Source organism: Diabrotica virgifera, chromosome 3 (assembly GCF_917563875.1).
Source record: "Diabrotica virgifera virgifera chromosome 3, PGI_DIABVI_V3a".
Taxonomy (NCBI): Eukaryota; Metazoa; Arthropoda; class Insecta; order Coleoptera; family Chrysomelidae; genus Diabrotica; species Diabrotica virgifera.
The window spans coordinates 135064753-135085704 of NC_065445.1; the positions used below are offsets into that span (position 1 = coordinate 135064753).

The 20952-nt window shown below is 35.0% G+C and overlaps 1 protein-coding gene across 1 annotated transcript in view; it reads left to right on the forward strand.

Annotated features, from left to right (window-relative positions):
- Positions 1-9394, forward strand: part of LOC114327481 (rapamycin-insensitive companion of mTOR) — a 156680-nt gene extending 147286 nt beyond the window's left edge. The window contains exon 22 of the mRNA XM_050646921.1: positions 499-9394. Within this exon, the coding sequence (XP_050502878.1) occupies positions 499-654 (156 nt within the window). The 3' untranslated portion in view covers positions 655-9394. The remainder of the gene's footprint in view (positions 1-498) is intronic.
- The last annotated feature ends 11558 nt before the right edge of the window (positions 9395-20952 follow it).

The following is a 20952-nucleotide window of genomic DNA, read 5'->3' on the forward strand; positions in this document are numbered from 1 at the left end:
CCAATTATACTATATTTACTACCTCCGTAACTTTGGAACCGTTCATTTTAGAAGGATTATGCATGGGGCCTTTTTTATTTCAAATTTAATGTAGAACATTTTTGTATAGAAGGTTGTTCATGCTAAACCGCATAGTTTTACTCGTATAAATATTGACGAAAAACGTAAAAAACTACTAATTTACCGATTTCTTTCCCCTCTCTCCCTTCCCCCAAACCCGACTCCCAAAATGGTGTGACTTTTTTCTGAACATTATGTGGACCATATAGAACAATTTGGTGTTGGAGGATAACTTTCACTTTGGATGTCTGGGTTTGGGTCTAGTTATACCATAAAATAAGGTTAATAAAATAGGTTGCTCGATAATTTGCTCATCAACGTGGTACAATGTTGCACAGTATGTTTATACATACATGTTTATACATGTATGTTTTTATCAGTATAGTTATAAGTTATATCCACGTATTTTCAAAATTTTTAATTGTTTTCTTTTTTTAGAGTGGACGCAATTCATTGCAAATTGAAGAAGACACTGCCAGTGTAGAAAGTAAGAGCTTATCTAGTGGTGCAACTAGTCCAACTGATGTTAAAACTTTGGATTCATTAAAACTCACGTTTAACGAAAACAAGTTCCCCATAAGAAATAAAAAGTAACAAATTGTATTTTTCCAATTGTTAAAGCGTTTCTTTTTTCTTTTTTACTTTTTGGGTTTGTATATCTTTTTTCGCTTTAATTTTTAAGAGGTTTTCTCGTAGATGTTCGTTCAATAAGTACAATAGTCGAGAAACACTGGACAATTTCAAAGTTGATTTTTACTTGGTTTTGGAATAGTTTTGTTTTTGAACCGTATTTTATACAATCTATTTAAATGGATCATTCCTAATGAATACAATTTATGTATATTTTTTGTTTTTTTTTTTTTTGTACAAAGTCTCGAGAGATTATAATATCGTTCGCCTGAAACGAACGTAAGGCCATATATTTTAAATAGAAAGTTGCTCTTTGCCGTTAAAGTCCATTCGTTCAGCAGAATATTTTAACTGATTCATTGCCGGAAAAATGCAACATAAAAATTCCTACCTCTAAATATAAATGGTTCAGGTAAGCTTATTGTTGCAGATTTCTTTCATTAAAAAGAGAAGAATAATCATGAATAATGGGAGTGTATATTCATTAATTTTCATTAAAAACTGGTTTTCCAAAATAAACTTTAGTTTAATTGATACGGTTTTATAGAGTTTTATACAGTTTTTATTTTGTTAATAAACTGCATATAAATATTTTTGTTAAAATATTGACCTTGAGCATGTATCCTTATTAGTTATTCACAGCCACTGCCAGTAACGTAAAAATTCATCAATTTTTCATTAAGTAACGTAATCAACTCAACAAAAAGCTAATTACTAAATTTACTAGACAGTTGGGACTGGGATCAGCGAACCTGATTTTCCGAACCTGAACCCAGTATATTCGTTCCTGATTTTCCGAGCAAGCCAGGAACTAACGAACTTTTTCACTTACTAAAACGAAGTAAAAAAAGAATGTGTGTGTACTTTGTACGCACGTAAGAAGTTATACTTCTATTATATGATTTCAACGAAATTAATATACTTTAAACAGTTTATTTATATTTTATTTAAATACTAAAATAATTTTAATACTTACTACTTTTCTAAAAATTTTATTAAAACAGTAGGTACCAAAAATTAAAAAAATAAAAGAATGAAACACACACAAACACATTGAAAAATGCCACAAATGATTTCTGAACAATAATTGTCGGAAAAAATTTTAACTAAATACGTATTTTCTGAAAAAAAAAATTATATAATAAATATATTTTACTGAAGCTATTTCCTTGTGGCATTTTTATAATAAACTATTTTTAATGGGAAATAAGCCACAATTTTAATAAAATCATTTTTTGGGTAAAATTGTGGCTTATTTCCCATTAAAAATAGTTTATTATAATAAGTATACTTACAATCAAAAAATGTATAAAAAAAATAAAAGTTTCTATTGGGGTTCGAACCCGCTTATGGTTGCGCAGTTGTTAGTATTGGAATTCATTCATCTTACACTTTTACCCACGGAGACACATGCATCATGTGGGAAGATCGACGAACTAAACAGTTTAAACTTTTGACAGTTCTGAATTTAACCAAATTATTTTGATTTTTGTAGAATATTGAAATATTAAAATACAACAAAACATAGAGTAAGAAAACAATATATGTATTAGGTGAATATTGACAAAAATTTTGATGGTAATCAAATTATGTAAATCAAAGCATTATATATACTATTTTGGTAGGTTCATTTTAAATTTTCCAAATAGGTAGGTACCTAAACTTACGTGCATAGAAATCGGCCCACTTAAAAATTTGGTCATTTTTGATGTCTCATATTTCCTAAACCTGTTGGCCGATTTAAGTGATTTTTTGAACATGTTATAGCCTGATTCTTTAAAAATACCACTGGAATAATATTGTTGCTAAACAGGTAAATTTTCATTATATACCGGGTGTACCAATCAAACTGTGTTTTTTCTCGAAAGTTCGCATCACCCGTGAAATATTCTAGCATTTATAAACTACTGAAATTAAAACCCAACTATAGCCTCAGGTTTTTTTAACATTATATTTTTTGATTCATTCGTTTATGTTGGATAATAAAAAAGTTAGGTACTTTAACAACTAGACATGTTATTTCATCAATAAACGGTGTTTTTAAATAAATACGACAAACTTTAAGGGGTAATTCTGCATGAAAAAATAATGACAGTTGGCTTTATAAACGTATGTCCGCAAATGTTTCGTTTCGGAGATACGGGATGTTGAATTTTTTCTTACAAACTGGCGATTTATTATTGCTTTAAAACCAGTTGAGATATGCAAATGAATTTTGGTAGGTGTTAAGAGCATATTGTGCATACGGGTAATATGATCGGTCGTATTACAAGTATGCGCGTTAATGGTGAATATTAAATTCTTAATTGTATGTCAAAAAATGTGCAATAACTACGTCTTAAAACCCACCAAATTTCATTGGCATATCTCAACCGGTTTTAAAGCAATAAAATAAATCGTCAGTTTGTAAGTAAAAATTCAACATCCCGTATCTCGGAAACGAAACATTTGCGGACATCCGTTTATCAAGCCAACTTTCATTATTTTTTCATGCAGAATTATGCCTTAAAGTTTGTCGCACTTATTTAGAAACACCGTGTATTGATGAAGAACATAATGTGTAGTTGTTAGAGTACCTAACTTTTTTATTATCCAACATAAACGAATGAGTCAAAAAATATAATGTTAAGAAAACCTGAGGCTATAGTTGGGATTTAATTTCAGTATTTTATAAATGCTATAATATTCCACAGGGTGATGCGAACTTTGAGAAAAAAACACAGTTTGATTGGGACACCCAGTATACAATGAAAATTTACCAGTTTAGCAATAATATTATTACAGTGGTATTGTTAAAGAATCAGGCTATAACATGTTCAAAAAATAACTTAAATCGGCCAACAGATTTAGGAAATATGGGACATCAAATATGACCAAATTTTTAAGTGGGCCGATTTCTATGCACGTAAGTTTATGTAATTTTGTATTATGATACTGAAACATTTACAATTATTACGTACCTGTCGCTTTTAAAAACTATTTAAAAAGTCACTACAATTATAAACTTGCTTTTTTCTCTGCCATCACAACAATAAAAACTAATATAGGTACACAACATTTGTTTATCCATAATCTCCAACAATTATTGACAGATGATTTTAACACCCAATAAGATCCCGTATAACGTTTGAGCGACTAATACCATACTGTCGGTGTGCGCATGCGCCCAGGAAAATAAAATTCACCCTCGTGTGTAAAGAAGTATAACTTCAAAATAATTAAATATTCTGAGAGTCAGTTTGAAGAAGCCAAATTCATTAAATATCGCATAACTGAATTTATCGAGAGGTAAAAAATCTAAATTAAATATTTAATCATATAGAAAAATCCTGTAGTAGAGAGGAGAGTGCTACTATAGACCAGGGCGGATCTGTGAAAAAAACATTTAGATGTGAGAGCTGGCATTCGGATTTTTACAGAAAAAGCTATGTTATAACTTAGTAATATTAATTGACTTATCCTCCCCTTCAATTAGGTCGGGAACATTAAAGGATTAGGCGCAAAATTTCGGCTCCAATGCTTTTTAAATGCATTCATTTTTTTCGAATTATGAGAAAACTAATAAGTATTTTGAAAAATTTAAAGCCAGAATGAAAAATTACGTTATAACCGATGGCCGAAAGTCCCTGAAAACTTCTATAATGTTTATTTTAATAAGTTACAGGGGTGAAAAAAAGAGAGAAAATTTGGTTCCATGACATCTCGTAACGCGACAGTTCGTAACCAGACAAATTGTAACGGACAATTCGTAACAGCGACAGTTCGTAACGGCGACACTTCGTAACGTCGACAGTTCGTAACTTATAATTCGTAACGTCCAAATCGAATTATTCTGTTTATTTTTGTTGACGTGAAAACTAAATGTTATTACAATTATAAATGAAATTATGTTTATCAGTTTAACGAATCAATATCGGGATAAACATTTTTAAGGCATTTCATATTTCGTGTTTCAGAATATAATAAAAGTATTTAAACCACGTATTAAAGTATTAAAAGCCATCCCTCTTATCAACTATAACCGTTGATTGAATGCCCCAACGCTATAACCAATTACAAGGTTTATTATAATAACAGGTAATTATAATCTTTCCTTTACAAAATGTTTACTAGAAAATTGGGAATGTCTAAAGATGGTTGTTGGCTTAAATATTTCACGAATTACTTCATTATTCCTTTCTCTAGGTATATGCAAATTTAAGGAACAATAAGAGAGATAAACTTTTAAAAATATTGTTAAAAGTTTGTATGTATTTAAACATTTGTTTGTGTTTAAAGACTTTTAATACGTATATTCTGAAACACGAAACATAAATGTGTTAAACATGTTTATCCCGGTACTGATTCGTTAAATTAATAAACCTAATTTTAATTATAACTGTAATAACAGTTAGTTTCCACGTTAACAAAAATAAACAGAATAATTCAATTTTGACGTTACGAATTTGTATAGTTACGAACTGTCGCTGTTCGAATTGTCCGTTACCAGTTGTCCGGTTACGAACTGTCGCGTTACGAGATGTCTGGTCACGGAAAATTTAGTGTGATTTTTAATTTCAAATATCTCTGAAACTTTCTGTTTATTCTAGGGACTTTCGGTCCTCGGTAATAATGTAATCTTTCATTCTGCGTTTAAATTTTTCAAAAATATTTATTAGTTTTTCAGGATTCGAAAAAATTAATGCATTTAAAAGCATTGTAGCCGAAATTTTGCGCCTACGCCCTTAATAAAAAAATATTTAAAAATTACTAAAAATATCTTTTCTTTACTTTCCTTGCTTATAACTCTAAAACGATTTATTTTGGAGCAAAGTCATAACGAAATAAAATAAAGATAATTGCATTTTCTAAAAAATACGAATGAACGAAGAAGTACTGCATAGAATAGGCCATTAAAGAGAACTTTTCAACACAGTGAAAGTTAGAAAATATACCTAAGCCACATACTGAGAAATAATAAGTACCCATATGCTCAACTAATAGTGAAAGGAAAGATCGTGGGAAAGACAGGCAAGGAAGGAAAAGACTATCGTGGCTAAGAAACATCCGACAATGGCCAGGCTAAATTTTGAACAGCTGAAGACAGAGAAGTGTTTGCAATTGTAGCAGCCAACTTCCATTGAGAAAAGGGTACTTTAAGAAGAAGAAAAATGAGATACGATGGGCTAAAACATGTTGTAATTTATTACTCCGGCTTCAAAATAGAAACAAATACAAAAAAGCGGAAAAATAAGCCCTTTTCTATGGATGCTATACAATGTGCAACTTCTCTCACTACTTACATACATTCAAAACGAACAATTTATCACGCAGTGAGAAAAGTCGGCCATTGCAGTGAGAAATATTTTTTCTCACGGGTTCTACGGTTTTCCATATATGATCGTCGCCATGGTAACATGCACAATACAAACACAATTAATGTTGTCAAACAAAATGTTTTGAATCAAAACATATCACGAATTACCTTTCAAAACTGTTCAAACATAACTAATAATTAGAATTTTAAATAAATAACGTATAAAAATTTTAAGAATATTAAAACCTACAGGTAAGTATATTATGTATTTTATTTTTAATTTATGCATAAATATACCTACAGCACCTAAATTAATTAATTTTGAAGTTTGAACTCTTGACAAAACCGCATCCATACAAAAAGTACAGTGTACAACACATGAGAAAATGATATATTTCTCCCTCGCTTGATTTGCGGCACTCGCATCGTGCCTCGGCTCGTACCAACAAACTTCTGCGCTCGTGAGAAATATGTCTTTTTTCTCACTTTGTTGTACAATATACTATTTCTTATTCAATGTTTTTTAACCACTTAGATTGCACGGAGGACCTTCATAATTCGCATTCGATTCGCATAATAATTTTGCAATCTTCAATTTTCAAAAAGAGATTTTTTAAAATTTTGCACAATAAAAACTAGACCATATTATAGAAGTTTGATAAGGTTCATGTAAATGTAAATGCAACATTTTCCCACAATAGCAAGCTTGGCATGTTACATATTCTTGAGATTGAATTCTAAATTAAAAGATATTAAAAATTCAAATACTCTTCAAACTTGGCTAACAGTTCTTCATTTATCGATGGATCCTGGTCGACAAGAACACCTTTTATTTTGTGTGCTCCTTATGTAGCGTGCCGTCGTTGCCAATATAAAATACGCCCGCTCCCAGGGCGGCAAATTATAGATGACACTCAATTTTTGTGTACCAAGTGTCTACCAAGTAAGGAAGGAGGCGGCGGTCACTGATCTTGCCCAGGGCGACAAAATCCCTAGGGCCGCGCCTGCCCGCTCCCACTCATTTCAAAGCATAATATTCACTCCAATGTTAAATTACACGTAGTTTATAGGCTTTCGACATCGTATGAGTGCAGTAAATTATTTTTTAACCATTCCTAGATTCGTATCCTTTTCTCACAGAGGAGTCGAAAAAATGTACGTTAAAGAACATATGTTAATAATATTTTTATACAATTGTTACAACGGATCTTTGCATCCTGAATTACTAGGTCTTTTTTTACTTACTGAAACTAGTATCGCAAGCGGCTTAATTATGCCGCTTGTCCATAGAAATCACAATAAGTTAAACAAGGATAAGCGATACTCCATGTCTTTGATACGTTATTTACTAAGAATTTTGACGTTTATCATTTTCAGTTACATTGGCGCATTTTTGTTGCGCGCATTTCATTGTATTAATTATCAAACATAATTGTTAGAACGACTAACTGTTGCTCTCTTATTTGATTACTTCCGTTAATTATTTATTTTTAAGCTAATGAGACAAGTAATATCTTTTAACCTACAAACTGTTATTATACTACATGAGTCTGGCTATAGTTTTGTCGAACGGAAACTTATTTGTTTAGTAATACTCGATATGATGTTCAAGCTGTTCAATGTTGAGTTCATTTATCTCCTCAATAGTGAAAAAAGATCAAGCACTTCAATAAAGTAACTTTATAAAATACGTCCACGGGATAATAGCCATTTCCTACTAATTACATTGATAGTAAATGCCGATGCACAGTGGTTCCATATGCTGAAAACGTGGTCATGATATAAAATAAAATATCCCTATTCTGGAATTTTCATGTTTACAGTTGTTTTCTCGTTCTATCGTAGAGTCATAATACACGGGCATAAGGATCAGACCGGATCTATTCTTATTCATAATTCCGGGATAAGTGAGTCATGTACGACCTTATTTTTGAACGCAGTGAAAATCAAAAAGAACGCGTATATTGAAAACGCTGTAAAACGTTTTGTGGTTTATCAATTTTATTGCTGTAAACTACTGTAAAGCATATTCTTCTTTTTATATATTAATGTAAGATAAAAGCTGACTAAAGATTTGATAACAATAAATACATAAAATTTGTTAATGAATAAGCAGTAAAAATATACTTGAAATAATCAAAAATTCGTAAAGATACATTCAAAAAGTACATAATTCTCCATAATTCTGCGATTAATGTGTATTAATCTCAAAAGTTACAGTCAGAAGATACAAAATCACATTGATTTAGTTGCCTTTAACTTCCTTTGCATTGCTGGCAGTTGTTTAAAAACAAAACTGTGGAATGACGCATATTACATGATTCTGGCGATTATTGCGTATACAGTGATGAGCGCACTAATAACCGGCAAAATAACACAATAGATGGAAAACAATTAAGTTGTGAGATAAAAAGAAATGAAACTAGTGGAGGTGAGAAATTTAGCGATAGAAACCTATAAATTTACAATATATTTATTGTTTCTCACCTTTAGACGTATCGGACGAGTTTGGCAACTACCATTGTGACAGTGACAGTTTGGGTTGACATACTCGTCTGATACGTCTAAAGGTGGGAAACAATAAATAGAATGTAACTTTATAGTTTCATTTCTTTTTATCTCACAACTTAATATGTTTTCCATCTTTTGTGTTATTTGCCCGTTATTAGCGCGCTCATCACTGTATATCATTATGGGCGGTTGTACATAAGTAATAGGTTCTATTAAATATTGTACTTCAAAAAGAAAATGTATTGGCGATCAGCAATTACAAAAGTCCCTTATAATACAATATTTCAAATAAATAATATTTATTTATTTAAAATAAAATTTTTGAACTTCTTTCAGCCATATTGGATCCGCCATTTTGTTTTTCACAAAAATAATGTTAGATTTGTAATCAGCGACCTTAAACCAACAAATTTGACCAAATTTTGGGTTTTGATTGATATTTTTAATTTTTCCGCCATGTTGGATCCGCTATTTTGTTTTTCAAAAAAAAAATGTCAGATTCGTAATCAGCGATGCCAAAAACCTTACGGTATGAAAGTAATTTCGAAGTTTATGGACAATATACGCTTTTTAATGTATTGATTTAACTTGTTTGCAAATCAATCATTACGTTTTTGCAAAGATCCGTTGGAACAACTGTATGTTGATAAGTTTATTAGATTCCAAATAAAAATTTGTAAAAGCAATATTCAACGTATAAAACAGGTCAAACACAGTAGAAAATTGCGATCCATAAAGAACAAGAATTAGTTGATTCTAAAAATTCTGCAATTAAGTTAAATTGTGCAAAAAATGCAAATCAAGGGGAGCCATACAAATATATTTTATTTAATATTATACAGTATAAACACATAAACCCCAAACAATAAAATGACAGGATTTATAAAAAAAACAAAACCAGGTAAATTGAAGCTTAACTTTTAATACTATTCGGCGAATTATAAAATTGTATATCCCCATAAACCCATAAACTATTCAAAAATGTATATATAAAATGGTATTTATTGATATAACTTTTGAGGTTACTAAAATTAACTTTTTAAAATTTAATATTTAGCGGAAATTTGTATAATTGCCAATATTAAACGTATTTACATTAATTATGAAACGTGGGTATGCAGTACCTTGATTTTATTTAAAACAGGTTTGTATATTTTATTTACAAAATTCACTTTTATTTGTAAATAAAGTTCGATTTAACAAATGATTTTTATTGAGCCCTTTTGTCCCCAAGTATCACCATCCTACTTATTGGATGAAATAAACGAAGGAATTGACCCAACCAAAACGGGAAAATCAGCTTGCTTCGATGGAATGTATCCTGAGTTTATAGTCCACATCGCTACAGAAACCATTGACATATTAAGCGTAGACTCGGCATACTCACCAAAAAAGCGTAACGCGGAAACAGTCGATCGGTAGTCCATCTATCTCTTAACCAAGCGAGCCCGCACATGTGACAGACAAAGATGGCAAGACCACTCAATCCTATTTCGACGTTACACCTCGATGCATTGATTGGCATATCCCTAGCCAAGTCTATCCTTTTACATGTCTCTGACAGAAACACGGCAGTGGCTCAAGAAATTCTTTAGGGACATTGTGACTACAGCTGTACTATTCCCAGAATTCAAAAGAACAAAAAATATCGCAATCACTAAGCCTGGCAAGAACAACAAGCTTCCTACAAGTTACTGGCCTATTGGCTTACTTTTCTTCTTCTTCTAATGGCGCTACAACCCTTTGTGAGTCTTGGCCTGTTTAACAGTGTTCTTTCATTCTGCCCTGTCGGATACTTTCCTTCGCCACTGCCTGATGTTCATGGTTTTAAGGTCCCCTCTACGTCGTCTATCCATCTTTTACGGGGCCTTCCTATTATTCTATTTCCTTGGGGCTTTCATCTCTGGATTACTTTCACAGCTCGATTATCTGGCTTTCTTTCTAAGTGACCAAGCCAGTTAAAGTACATAGCCAAGTTAATGTAAATTCGACATTAATATTTAGTTTCATTCTATTTTCGTATATGTATATGACATAAATATATTGTATACTTATCGTAATGTGAAAGTCCATAAGCTAAATAAATAAAATAAATAAATGTCCCCAAGTACAGTAATCAAGAAAAGTAACTTCTTCAGGTGCCATCTCCGCTACGGAGGTTGGCAATCATCATAGCTATCTTAATTTTTGAGACAGTAGCTCTAAATAGTTGTTTTGGGCTGCATCCAAACCATTCTCGCAGGTTCTTCAGCCATGAAATTCGTCTTCTTCCGATGCTTCTTCTGCCATCTATCTTTCCTTGCATTATGAGTCGCAGGATGCCATACTTCTCGCCCCGCATCACATGTCCGAAATACTGTAGTTTTCTTTCTTTAATTGTAAGTTCAACTTCCTTCTCTTTACCTATTCTTCTTAGTACTTCGTTGTTCATAACTCTATCTACCCAGGAAACCCTCATAATTCTTCTATACGTCCACGTTTCAAAGGCGTTAAATCGTCTCATTGTCTCTACATTTAACGTCCTTGATTCCACTCCATAGTATAGTACACTGTATACGTAACATTTTGTTAGGCGTACTTTAAGAGCTAATGTTAAATCTTTGCTACATAGGACCTTTTTCATTTTCATAAAATTAGAAAGTGCTTTTTCGATTCTTCGAAGTGTAATCATTATTTTCTGTTTTAAGTGTTCCTAGGTAAGTGTACTTTTTTACTCTTTCGATCTGCTGGCCCTCTACTATCAAGATTTCGTTAGTATTATGGTTGTTTTTACTAATTTTCATAAACTTCGTCTTTTTGATATTGAGAGAGAGCCCGTACTCCCTATTACCTTACTATTTTACTCATGAGTCTTTGCAGGTCTTGTAAACTATCGGCTATTATTACTGTATCATCTGCATATCTGATGTTGTTAACTAAGACTCCATTTACTCTTATGCCGACTGTTTCATCTTCCAGAGTTTCTTGCATTACCTCTTCAGAAAAAGCGTTAAATAGAGCGTTGATAGAGGTGATAGTATGCAGCCTTGCCGGACTCCTCTCTTTATTTCCAATTCTTCAGATGTTTCTTTTTCAATTCTTACTATTGCTCGCTGATTGTAATAGAGGTGTGTTATTAGTCTTAAATCATTTTCATCTAGGTTTTTAGTTTTCAGAATTTCCATGAGCCGATCATGTTTTACTTTATCAAACGCTTTATTGTAGTCTATAATAGACGTAATGGGGACGGTTAACATCCAAACATCTCTGTGTCAGCACTTTGAAGGAGAATAATGTCTCTCTGGTACCCATATCATTGCGGAAACCATATTGAGTGTGACTAATATCCAGCTCCAGTTTAGAGTGTATTCTGGCGTGGATAATTTTCAGCAGAATTTGCAAGGTATGTGACATTAAGCTTATGGTTCGGTAGTCACTGCATTCTTTGGCAAACACACAAATGCTGATGTCAACATTTCTCTAGGGATGATTCCCGTAGTATAGATAGCGTTGAACAGTTCTACTATTATGTCCAGGTTTTTCTCGTTGACCAAGTTTATCAGATCGCATCTGGACCAGCAGATTTATTGGTTTTCATAGAGTCTATTGCCTGACTAACCTCTGATTTGGTTATCTCTGGGCCCACATCTCCGGATTGGCTATCTACGGATGTACTAGCTTCTCTCTGGTCATGAAATAGTTCCTCGATGTACTCTTTCCATCGTCGTAGTTTTCGTTCTGTCTCCATTATCATACTTCCATTTTTGTCGAGCAATATATTTGAGGTTCTTCTATTTCCTATTCCGGCTATTTCTTTGACTTTTTTATGTAGGTTGAAGTTGTCATATCTGTTTTGCAGTTCTTCTATTTCTTTACATTTTTCAGAGAAGTAGGTTTCTTTAGCCTCCCTAATTTTTCTTCTTATTTGGTTTTGAAGCTCTTTATAGCGGGTCTTATTGATGGTTTTGTTTTTTCTTCTTTCATTCATCAACTCTAGAATTTCCTCCGTCATCCATTCTTCTTTCTTACATTTGGTTGTTGTAAGTACTTTCTTACTTGGCTCTAATATAGAGGTTTTGAAGAATTGCCTCTGCTGTTCTACGTTGCAATTATTTCCTGGGTTTCTGTCTAGATTTGTGTTGACTTCGTGTTTCAGATTTCCTTTGTTTCTTCTGACTTTAGTTTCTGTATGTTAAGTTTATTGTTGTTACGGCTTTTTTGCGTCTTTTTTAGTTGAAGTTGAAACCTAGCAATAAGAAGTCTGCCTGAATTGAGTTTCGATATCTGTGCTTTATTAGGATGAAGTCAATTTGATTACTGACGATTTTGTTGTCTTTGTCAGCTGGCGATTTCCATGTATAAAGGCGTCGCTTAGGTAATTTAAAGAATATATTTGCGGTTATAACATTATGCTCCTGGCAAAATTCTATTTGGCGATTCCCTCTGTCGTTTCGTTCGCCAAGCCCATATGGTCCTACATTAGGACATTTTCCTTCGACAATTTTTGCATTGAAATCACCCATAATCAGTGTTATGTCTAGATCCTGTGAGATGTAATGTTTTTTGAAGTTCGCTATAAAAGTTTTCTATTCTTCATTTTTGTCAGCAATTAGCGCATAAATCTGGATTAGGTTCATTTTTCCATGGGTTGTCAATAACTGCAACATTATAATTCTTTCGGACATCGGAACGAAGCCTGTTACTGATCTCGTTACTTTTTCACTGAGGATCATAGCAACTCCATATCTGTGTTGGGTGTCGCTGCTTCCAGAGTAATAGATTCGTCCATTGTCTGTATTGAGTTCGCCAGAGGTGACCCATCTTGTATCGCTTATTCCTAATAAATCGATATCTAGTCGCATCATCTCTTGCTGTATATTCCTCAGTTTTCCAGGTTCATACATACTTCTTACATTCCATGTAGCGATTTTGTAGGTGGATTTGTATATATTTAGTGAACAGGGATTTCGCTGACTAACGGCGTGGGAAGCCCTGTCGTTACTATTGTTTCTTCCCCTGCTGAATCTTGGCATCCGAGAACCATGATTAGTAGGTTGTTGGTTGCCATTTCTGTAAGCCATGACGATTTCTAAGGATACTACACGAATCTTTAATGCAGTGGTTTCCTGTTGCCTTCTGCATTCTTATACCGTTGACCATTCTGTAGGGTTCATCCGCCTTCGAGACCGATTTCTCAGGACAAAAGAAAGCCCTGTCACTTACCAACTCATCCGCCCGAAGCCGTTGGTTAGTAAGTGGGGGATTGCTTATATCGGCAATCATTCGGTGAAGGGCAGGTATGTAGTAGAAATAAATATAGTGACCCGTCTTCCCTCGGAAACCTAATAGCCATTCGGGGTCGGAAGAAGAAAGGGTGGCCAAGAGAAGCCGATAGGAAAGATTAAAGACATTTCACTCAAGACTAGTTGAAAAAGAGTAAAATGTGAAGTCCCTTATGATCCGCCAGGTACGTTTCATAAGCGTATAAGTATTAATACACTTTGTATTCCCGCTCATACTTCGGGGTGTTGACTACAGGCTGTATGGCTCGTCCAGCATGCCATAGCACGGAGGATAGGGTGCACGCCATTTTACAATGTAAACACCCCAACTCCATGGCCTGACTCCAAGAAAAGTAACTAGGCGATTAAATTATGATCCGCAAAAATAAGCAAAGATAATTTTAAGAACATAGCGGGAGTTTTCGGACTAGGTCACAGAAATGAGAAATGTTGCGGTTTTGCGCTGAAGAAAATTTCACAGATAAGGATACCTACTTTTTATAAACTGCCTATAATGAGATTATATACCTGGAAATCTCCACAGGCCAACCATAACCGAAACACTTGCGATTCCAGAACGATGTAAGTGGAGTGGAAGCATACCCAGGAGCTGTTTTTAACTGTCTTTTTAATGTGTATAAACTGGCAACACATAAAAACTTAAGACTACCAAAAGGTTTTCGATAATTTCCACCATAGTTTTTTTATGTAAATTCTACAAAAAAGACATTCATATAAAATCTTCTATTGGAACCAGACGATCGAATTGAAAATATGTAAATAAAGCGTAGATGTTGCACAAGGCTGTATATACTGCCACCAATACTTTTGAACCTCATGTTAAACAAATTGTTCTAGTCAACATACAGCTAGAAATAAGGTATAGGATCCGAAAACTCTAATTACAAGTATGGATCATGTAGGAAAGGAATACCACTTGAAGATTAACATCAGTAGCGCCAAATTTATGATTGTGAGCAGATAAAATGTGCATACACATATTTTCATTTACGATCATAACGAACAGAAATAATTGAGAAATTGAAATATCTTGGATTCACTCTATCACTCAAATGGGATTGTTGTGCAAAAGGAATTAATGTCAACGGAGAAATACTTAGTCTGGAGAAACTAGGTATACCTAGTCTCCTTACAAGTTGGATTAAAAATCAACAATGAAAAACACAAATCTTGTGTTAAGCAAAAGATTTCAGTAAATGACATGCCTATTGAAGAAACCACCTCTTATAAGTACTTAGGGCATGAGATATGCATACGAGATAATCAAACGTGCAAACTAAGCCGCCGCATAGGACTCACTTGGGTGGCATTCGGCAAGCTGAGCTATGTCCTTAAGTCAGAACTGCCTATGTGTCTCAAAAGAAAAGTCTTTGATCGGTGTACTTTAAAAACATATTACAATATAAAATTTAATAAAAAATTTTGGTCTTGGTAAAAGGTATATTATTTTAAAAAGCCCTATAGGGCTACAAACATCGAACAAAACGTTTTCGCTCTAAAAAGAGCATCATCAGTGTTGCAAGAACATGGTGAGCCAACCAAAAAATACGAAGGTCAAAGCCTTTCAAAAATGGACTAAAAGTCACATCAAAATGCTAACATAGCAAATTCCAAAGGATGGATATAATTCCTAAGGATACGGCCCTAGGATAACATATGACTCCCACACGTTGTAAGTGGGTCAAAGGTAACAAATTAGGTAATTATGTTACAAGAGGTGACAGGAATTATATCTAAGTTGCCTGTCACCTCTTGTAACATAATGACCTAATTTGTTACCTTTGACCCACTTACAACGTGTGGGAGTCATATGTTATCCTAGGGCCGTATCCTTAGGAATTATATCCATCCTTTGGAATTTGCTATGTTAGCATTTTGATGTGACTTTTAGTCCATTTTTGAAAAGCTTTGACCTTCGTATTTTTTGGTTGGCTCACCATGTTCTTGCAACACTGATGATGCTCTTTTTAGAGCGAAAACGTTTTGTTCGATGTTTGTAGCCCTATAGGGCTTTTTAAAATAATATACCTTTTACCAAGACCAAAATTGTTTATTAAATTTTACTTGTAATTTATGGTATACAGCCAGCTACAGGAAATTTTTCCTTGTGGATATTACAATATCTACACATTCCTTAAAACGGCAATATATTCTTATCAAAGGTTTCAATCTCAAGTGGGCTATTAAGCCCAACCATCCCTTCACCTTAAAACAACGAAAAACAAGCCATATGGCCCGCCGTATGTATAAAGCAGAAATATCTTTTAAACACGGACACTGCCATATAATGACTCGACATTCTCCCACCTTGGGGAATTTGACAAAATTTCTCAAAAAATACAGAGATTCACGAAAAATTAAAACAAAATATCAAATAAAGTGAAAAGTAAAATATCAAAAAACAAACAGTCATGAAAAAATCAAGTCAAGAAAATGTCACTTGAATCTTACAGGAGTTTTACTACCCGGCCACTTCGCGTAAATCTTTCATTTAAATCGAGTGCTCTGCTTTTGTCACTCCCGCACTTATTTCACTTGATTCTTCCTCAGCCTGGAGCTGACAACCGTTCTCTTGAGGCACTGTCTCTAGAGCCGCATCCCATAGGGTAATACCCTGGATATTCTCGCCAGCAATAACTGCCTCCACGTCTTCCACTGGGTAAAGCCTTTGCAATGGTCTCAGAAGTTGGCCTTGTGCCGTCGCAAGACGAGCTAACCGCACCTGATTATCTCTACCGGGTAAAAGTTCAATAACTTTTCCTAAATGCCACTGAAGACGCTTGATGTTGTCGTTGCCTACTAAAACGACATCCCCGATAGATACTTTAGTCACTTTCGTCTTCTTCGTTCCCGCTTTGAGTTGAGCCAGATATTCAGCACGAAATCTTTTTCGCAAATCCCCCCCACCATGCAGCTGTAGCGGGGTTGAAACGCCACTTAATACGTTGTGTGGAACTATATTCCGCGATCATGTTCCAGTCCAATTGCTTAAGCGCGTTCTCAAGTCCCGTAAAATTCGTTCCATTGTCACTATAAACCGTTCTCGGGCGTCCACGCCTTGCAACAAAGCGACGGAAAGCTTGAATAAATGCATTGGTTGACAAGGAGGTAACGAGTTCCAGATGAACTGCGCGATAAACGGCACAAGTGAACAAACAAATCCATGCCTTCTCGCCCGATTTCAAGTAAAGAGGCCCAGCTAAGTCCACCCCGGAAATCTCAAACACTGCAGCATCTCGAACTCTATCGGCCGGCAATGAAGGCGTTTGTACTTCGAACGATTTTCCATCTTGTCTCTTGCACACACCACATTCTTTTAAAATGGACCGCACAGTCCGTCTACCCCCTAAAGTCCAGTATTTTTCGCGGAGCAAACTAAGCAGTCCCTGTGTACCAACGTGACAAGAGTTTTTGTGTAAGCTCAAAATCAACTTGCGCACTATAAAATGTTCACCCGGAAGTAAGATAGGCAGACGAAAATCTTCCGTGTCAACTCTCTCGGTAACGCGAGTTTCTAAACGTATAAGTCCAAATTCATCGACAAACGTGTTCAGCGAGGAAATTCGTTTCATATCTGAACCAAACGCTGCGTTCTGCACTAACTTCAACACAAACATTTCGGCTTTGTCGATTTCCTCCGCGACCAATTCGCCTGTAAGTTTTCCATTTGCATTTCTCGTATTGTAACAAAATCGTAGCGTCCAAGCCATCATTCTTAACAGTTTTGTGTACTGAGAAAAGTAACGCAGGTGCCAATCGTCGGACGTCATATTCAGTAGTGACGAAATGGCTTTTTTCTTTTTCTCGGTGCCGACTTCTTCTTCATCAACCTCTACTTTTTGTTGGGGCCAATAATTTTCGTTTCTGTACAACCATTCCGGGCCTTCCCACCATCAAGATTCGAACAATTGCCGAACACCACAGCCTCTTGATGGAAGATCGGCAGGGTTGAGAGAACCAGGCACATATTTCCAACACTCAGCATTGGCTAAATTTCTAATCTCCTGAACTTTATTAAAAACAAAAACAGACCATCAGTCATCCTTACGTTGAATCCAAGAAAGAACCGTAGTGGAATCACTCAAAAAATAAGACTCAACATGCTGAGAAAATTGTCTTTTGACTGACTGATAAAGTCTAGCACCAATAGTGGCTGCCAACAGTTCCAATCTAGGTATAGAAATCTTCTTCAAAGGAGCCACACGACTCTTAGCTGCTACAAGAAAAATCGAAACACCATCATTCCGAAGAACTCTCAAAAACACTACGGCTGCATAAGCTTTCTTACTTGCATCTGAAAAGGTGTGCAAACTCCAATGGTCAGCTTCAATGGGCCCAGCCTGGATCCAACTTGGAATCTCAATACTCGACAGTTCAGGAAGATGAGTAACCCATTGACAAAATTCCTCAGCCATGTCATTCTCGAATGGTGCATCCCATCCCAGACGCTTTTCCCAAAGTTTCTGAAGCAACAGTTTAGGGAACAGAGATACTGGACAGGTAAAACCAATAGGGTCAAATATACTCTGAGCTACAGAAAGCATCAGTCTCTTAGTTATGGGTTCTTTTCCGACCACTCCCTGAAAAATTTCACCATTGATTTTTAGGGTGTCTCTTGAGGAGTCCCAGAGAAGACCAAGAACAGGGACAACTGTTTTTGTACTACCAGAAGACTAACACCCTCTCAAATCCATCTTAGCTTCCTCCATGATGGCAGTTGCTTCTGATACGAACTTTCTCAACTCATTCTCATCGGTAACACTAGTCACACAATTATCTACATAGAACCCAATCATAAGCCTTTCAATTGTATTTTTAGAGTATTACGGCATATCATTACAACATTTCTCCAGCGCCTTTATTAAATGAAATTCTATAGTAGCGCCCAGAAGAAATGGACTACAGTTGACTCCAAAAACAACTCTCTTATGTCGAAATACAAATTCCTTTCCTTCATTGTTTACCCATAGGAACCTCAAAAAATATCTGTCCTTCGAATGTACAGAAATTTGAAGAAAAGCCTTTCGAATATCCGACACCACACCTATTTTTGTTGTCTGAACCGTAACAGCACAGAAGGAATAAGTTCAATAAGATAGACCCTACCTCTAAACACTGGTTCAAAGAAGGACGACCCTGTTCATGAGATCATGCATCAAAGACTGGCCTAATTTTCGTGGTTTCGCTAGTATTTCTAATAACGGGCCTGTGAGGCAAATAGTGCACACAATTATTCTCTTCGGGATTATTTACTATTTCGATCACACCCTCGTTCAACCACTCATTGAATATTAAATTATACGATTCAAACAAATTCGACTTTTTCAACTTATTTAAAGTAGTATCTAACCTTCTTCTAGCGACAACTAAATTATCTGAAATTAAAGGATGCTTGTTCAACCAAGGTAATATAACCTCATACTTACCTTCGTTGTCACATCGGATAGTCTCATAGAGAAAATTCTTAGCCGCCTTGGCCGCCACCTCTCGTGTCAATTTTTCTACAGGATCGGTTATCCCAATAATATCAAGCTCCCAGAGTTTCGCCACAGAAGAACTATCAACAAACAACGAAATAGACATCATAGATGTGCTGAAATTAGAAGCAACTGCCGGCACCTTGCCCATAAGAGTCCAACCTAACAAAGTTTCAACTGCTACAAGACCACACTGTAACTGATATGTATTTCCTCCCTGTATACAATTTGCCTACAACATCAGCTCCAAACAAAATCTCAATTGGTGCTATATGTCCGACATCGCTGAGCGAAATATTCATGTCACTAAGTTCCTCAACCCAAGGGCCGTGATAAACAGGAGAGACATCTGCACAAATTTTTGGTTGATTTAAGGCATCAAATGAACAAGAGCTCCTTCACTCGCAGTTACCTTGTATAATTTATGTCGTTGTTCAGAAGTACTTTTACTGCCAAATAACGTATGTACGATATTTTCCGTTCCTTTAGCAGAAAAACCCATTTCTTGTGCGGTACGCTGTAAAATATATGTTCTCTGCGATCCAGTGTCAATAAGTTCCCTTACTTGTTTAGTACCATGTGCACTTCTTATGTTTACTCGCAGAGTTTGTAAAAAAACCTGTGTATTATTCAAATTCGCAACGTCTGATCCTCAGTCCTATTTTCTTCCGAGCGGCTAATACTTGAGGTCGATGTATCAATTTTGTTATCAGGTAAATCAGGACACATCAAAACAACATGGGATTTACAACATAAAATACAATTCAAACGTGCTCTACATTTCTTCGAAGAATGTCGCACCTTCAAACATCGAAAACAGGCTTTCTTTTCTGACAATGTTCGTCGTTTCTGTTCCATAGACAATTTTTGTGCTTTAAAACAATTGATACTGTCATGCTGTCCTTCGCAAAAAATACACCTGTCAACCTCATAATTTATCAACCCAGCAGCGGTCGTTGATGGCTGATCAGTTCCTTGCTTTGGTAATTTTATATTCTTCTTTTCAACCAGGTTATTGGATTTATATTTATTTTCAGTCGATAAACCAAAACCTTCCGTTGCTAAATTAATTTTTTGTTCATTTTGAACTTCATTTTGTAGAAAACTCATTAGCCCACTTAATCTTGTCTCCAAAGTTGAAACTTCTGCAGATTATTCGACATTGTGCATGGATACGGAACCAGAAGGCCTTAAAAACTGTGAAGATCTATGCCATAGTCTGATCATATCCTCCGGTAAACATGACTCAATAAGGGGATACAATATTGCCGCATATTTGTCAGCAGTTATGCCTAAGGTCTCAAGTGAACGAAGTTGACTCTCTATCATATCATATAGTGCAGAAACATTACAAGAACTACTAGAAACTCGACTCAAAATTAACTTTAAGAGCTCCCTAATATAAACTTTAATCTGGAGATCCTCTCTGCCAAACCTAGACTTCAAACTCTTTATAATTTTTGAGTAATTATCGGCTACTGCAGGAAAACTCTCCACTAAACGTCTGGCCTTACTACCGTCTACAGTGGTTTGTCTCAAATAAGCTATTTTGGAAGCCAATCTATCAAGTCCCCAGAATATTTCTTGAATTCGATTGGAGGTAATTTAAAACTGCGCTTACCTTTTATTGATGACTCTGAACTTACTAAACTGGGTCTGTCTTCACATTTCTACTTCAGTTCATAGTAGCGTATTT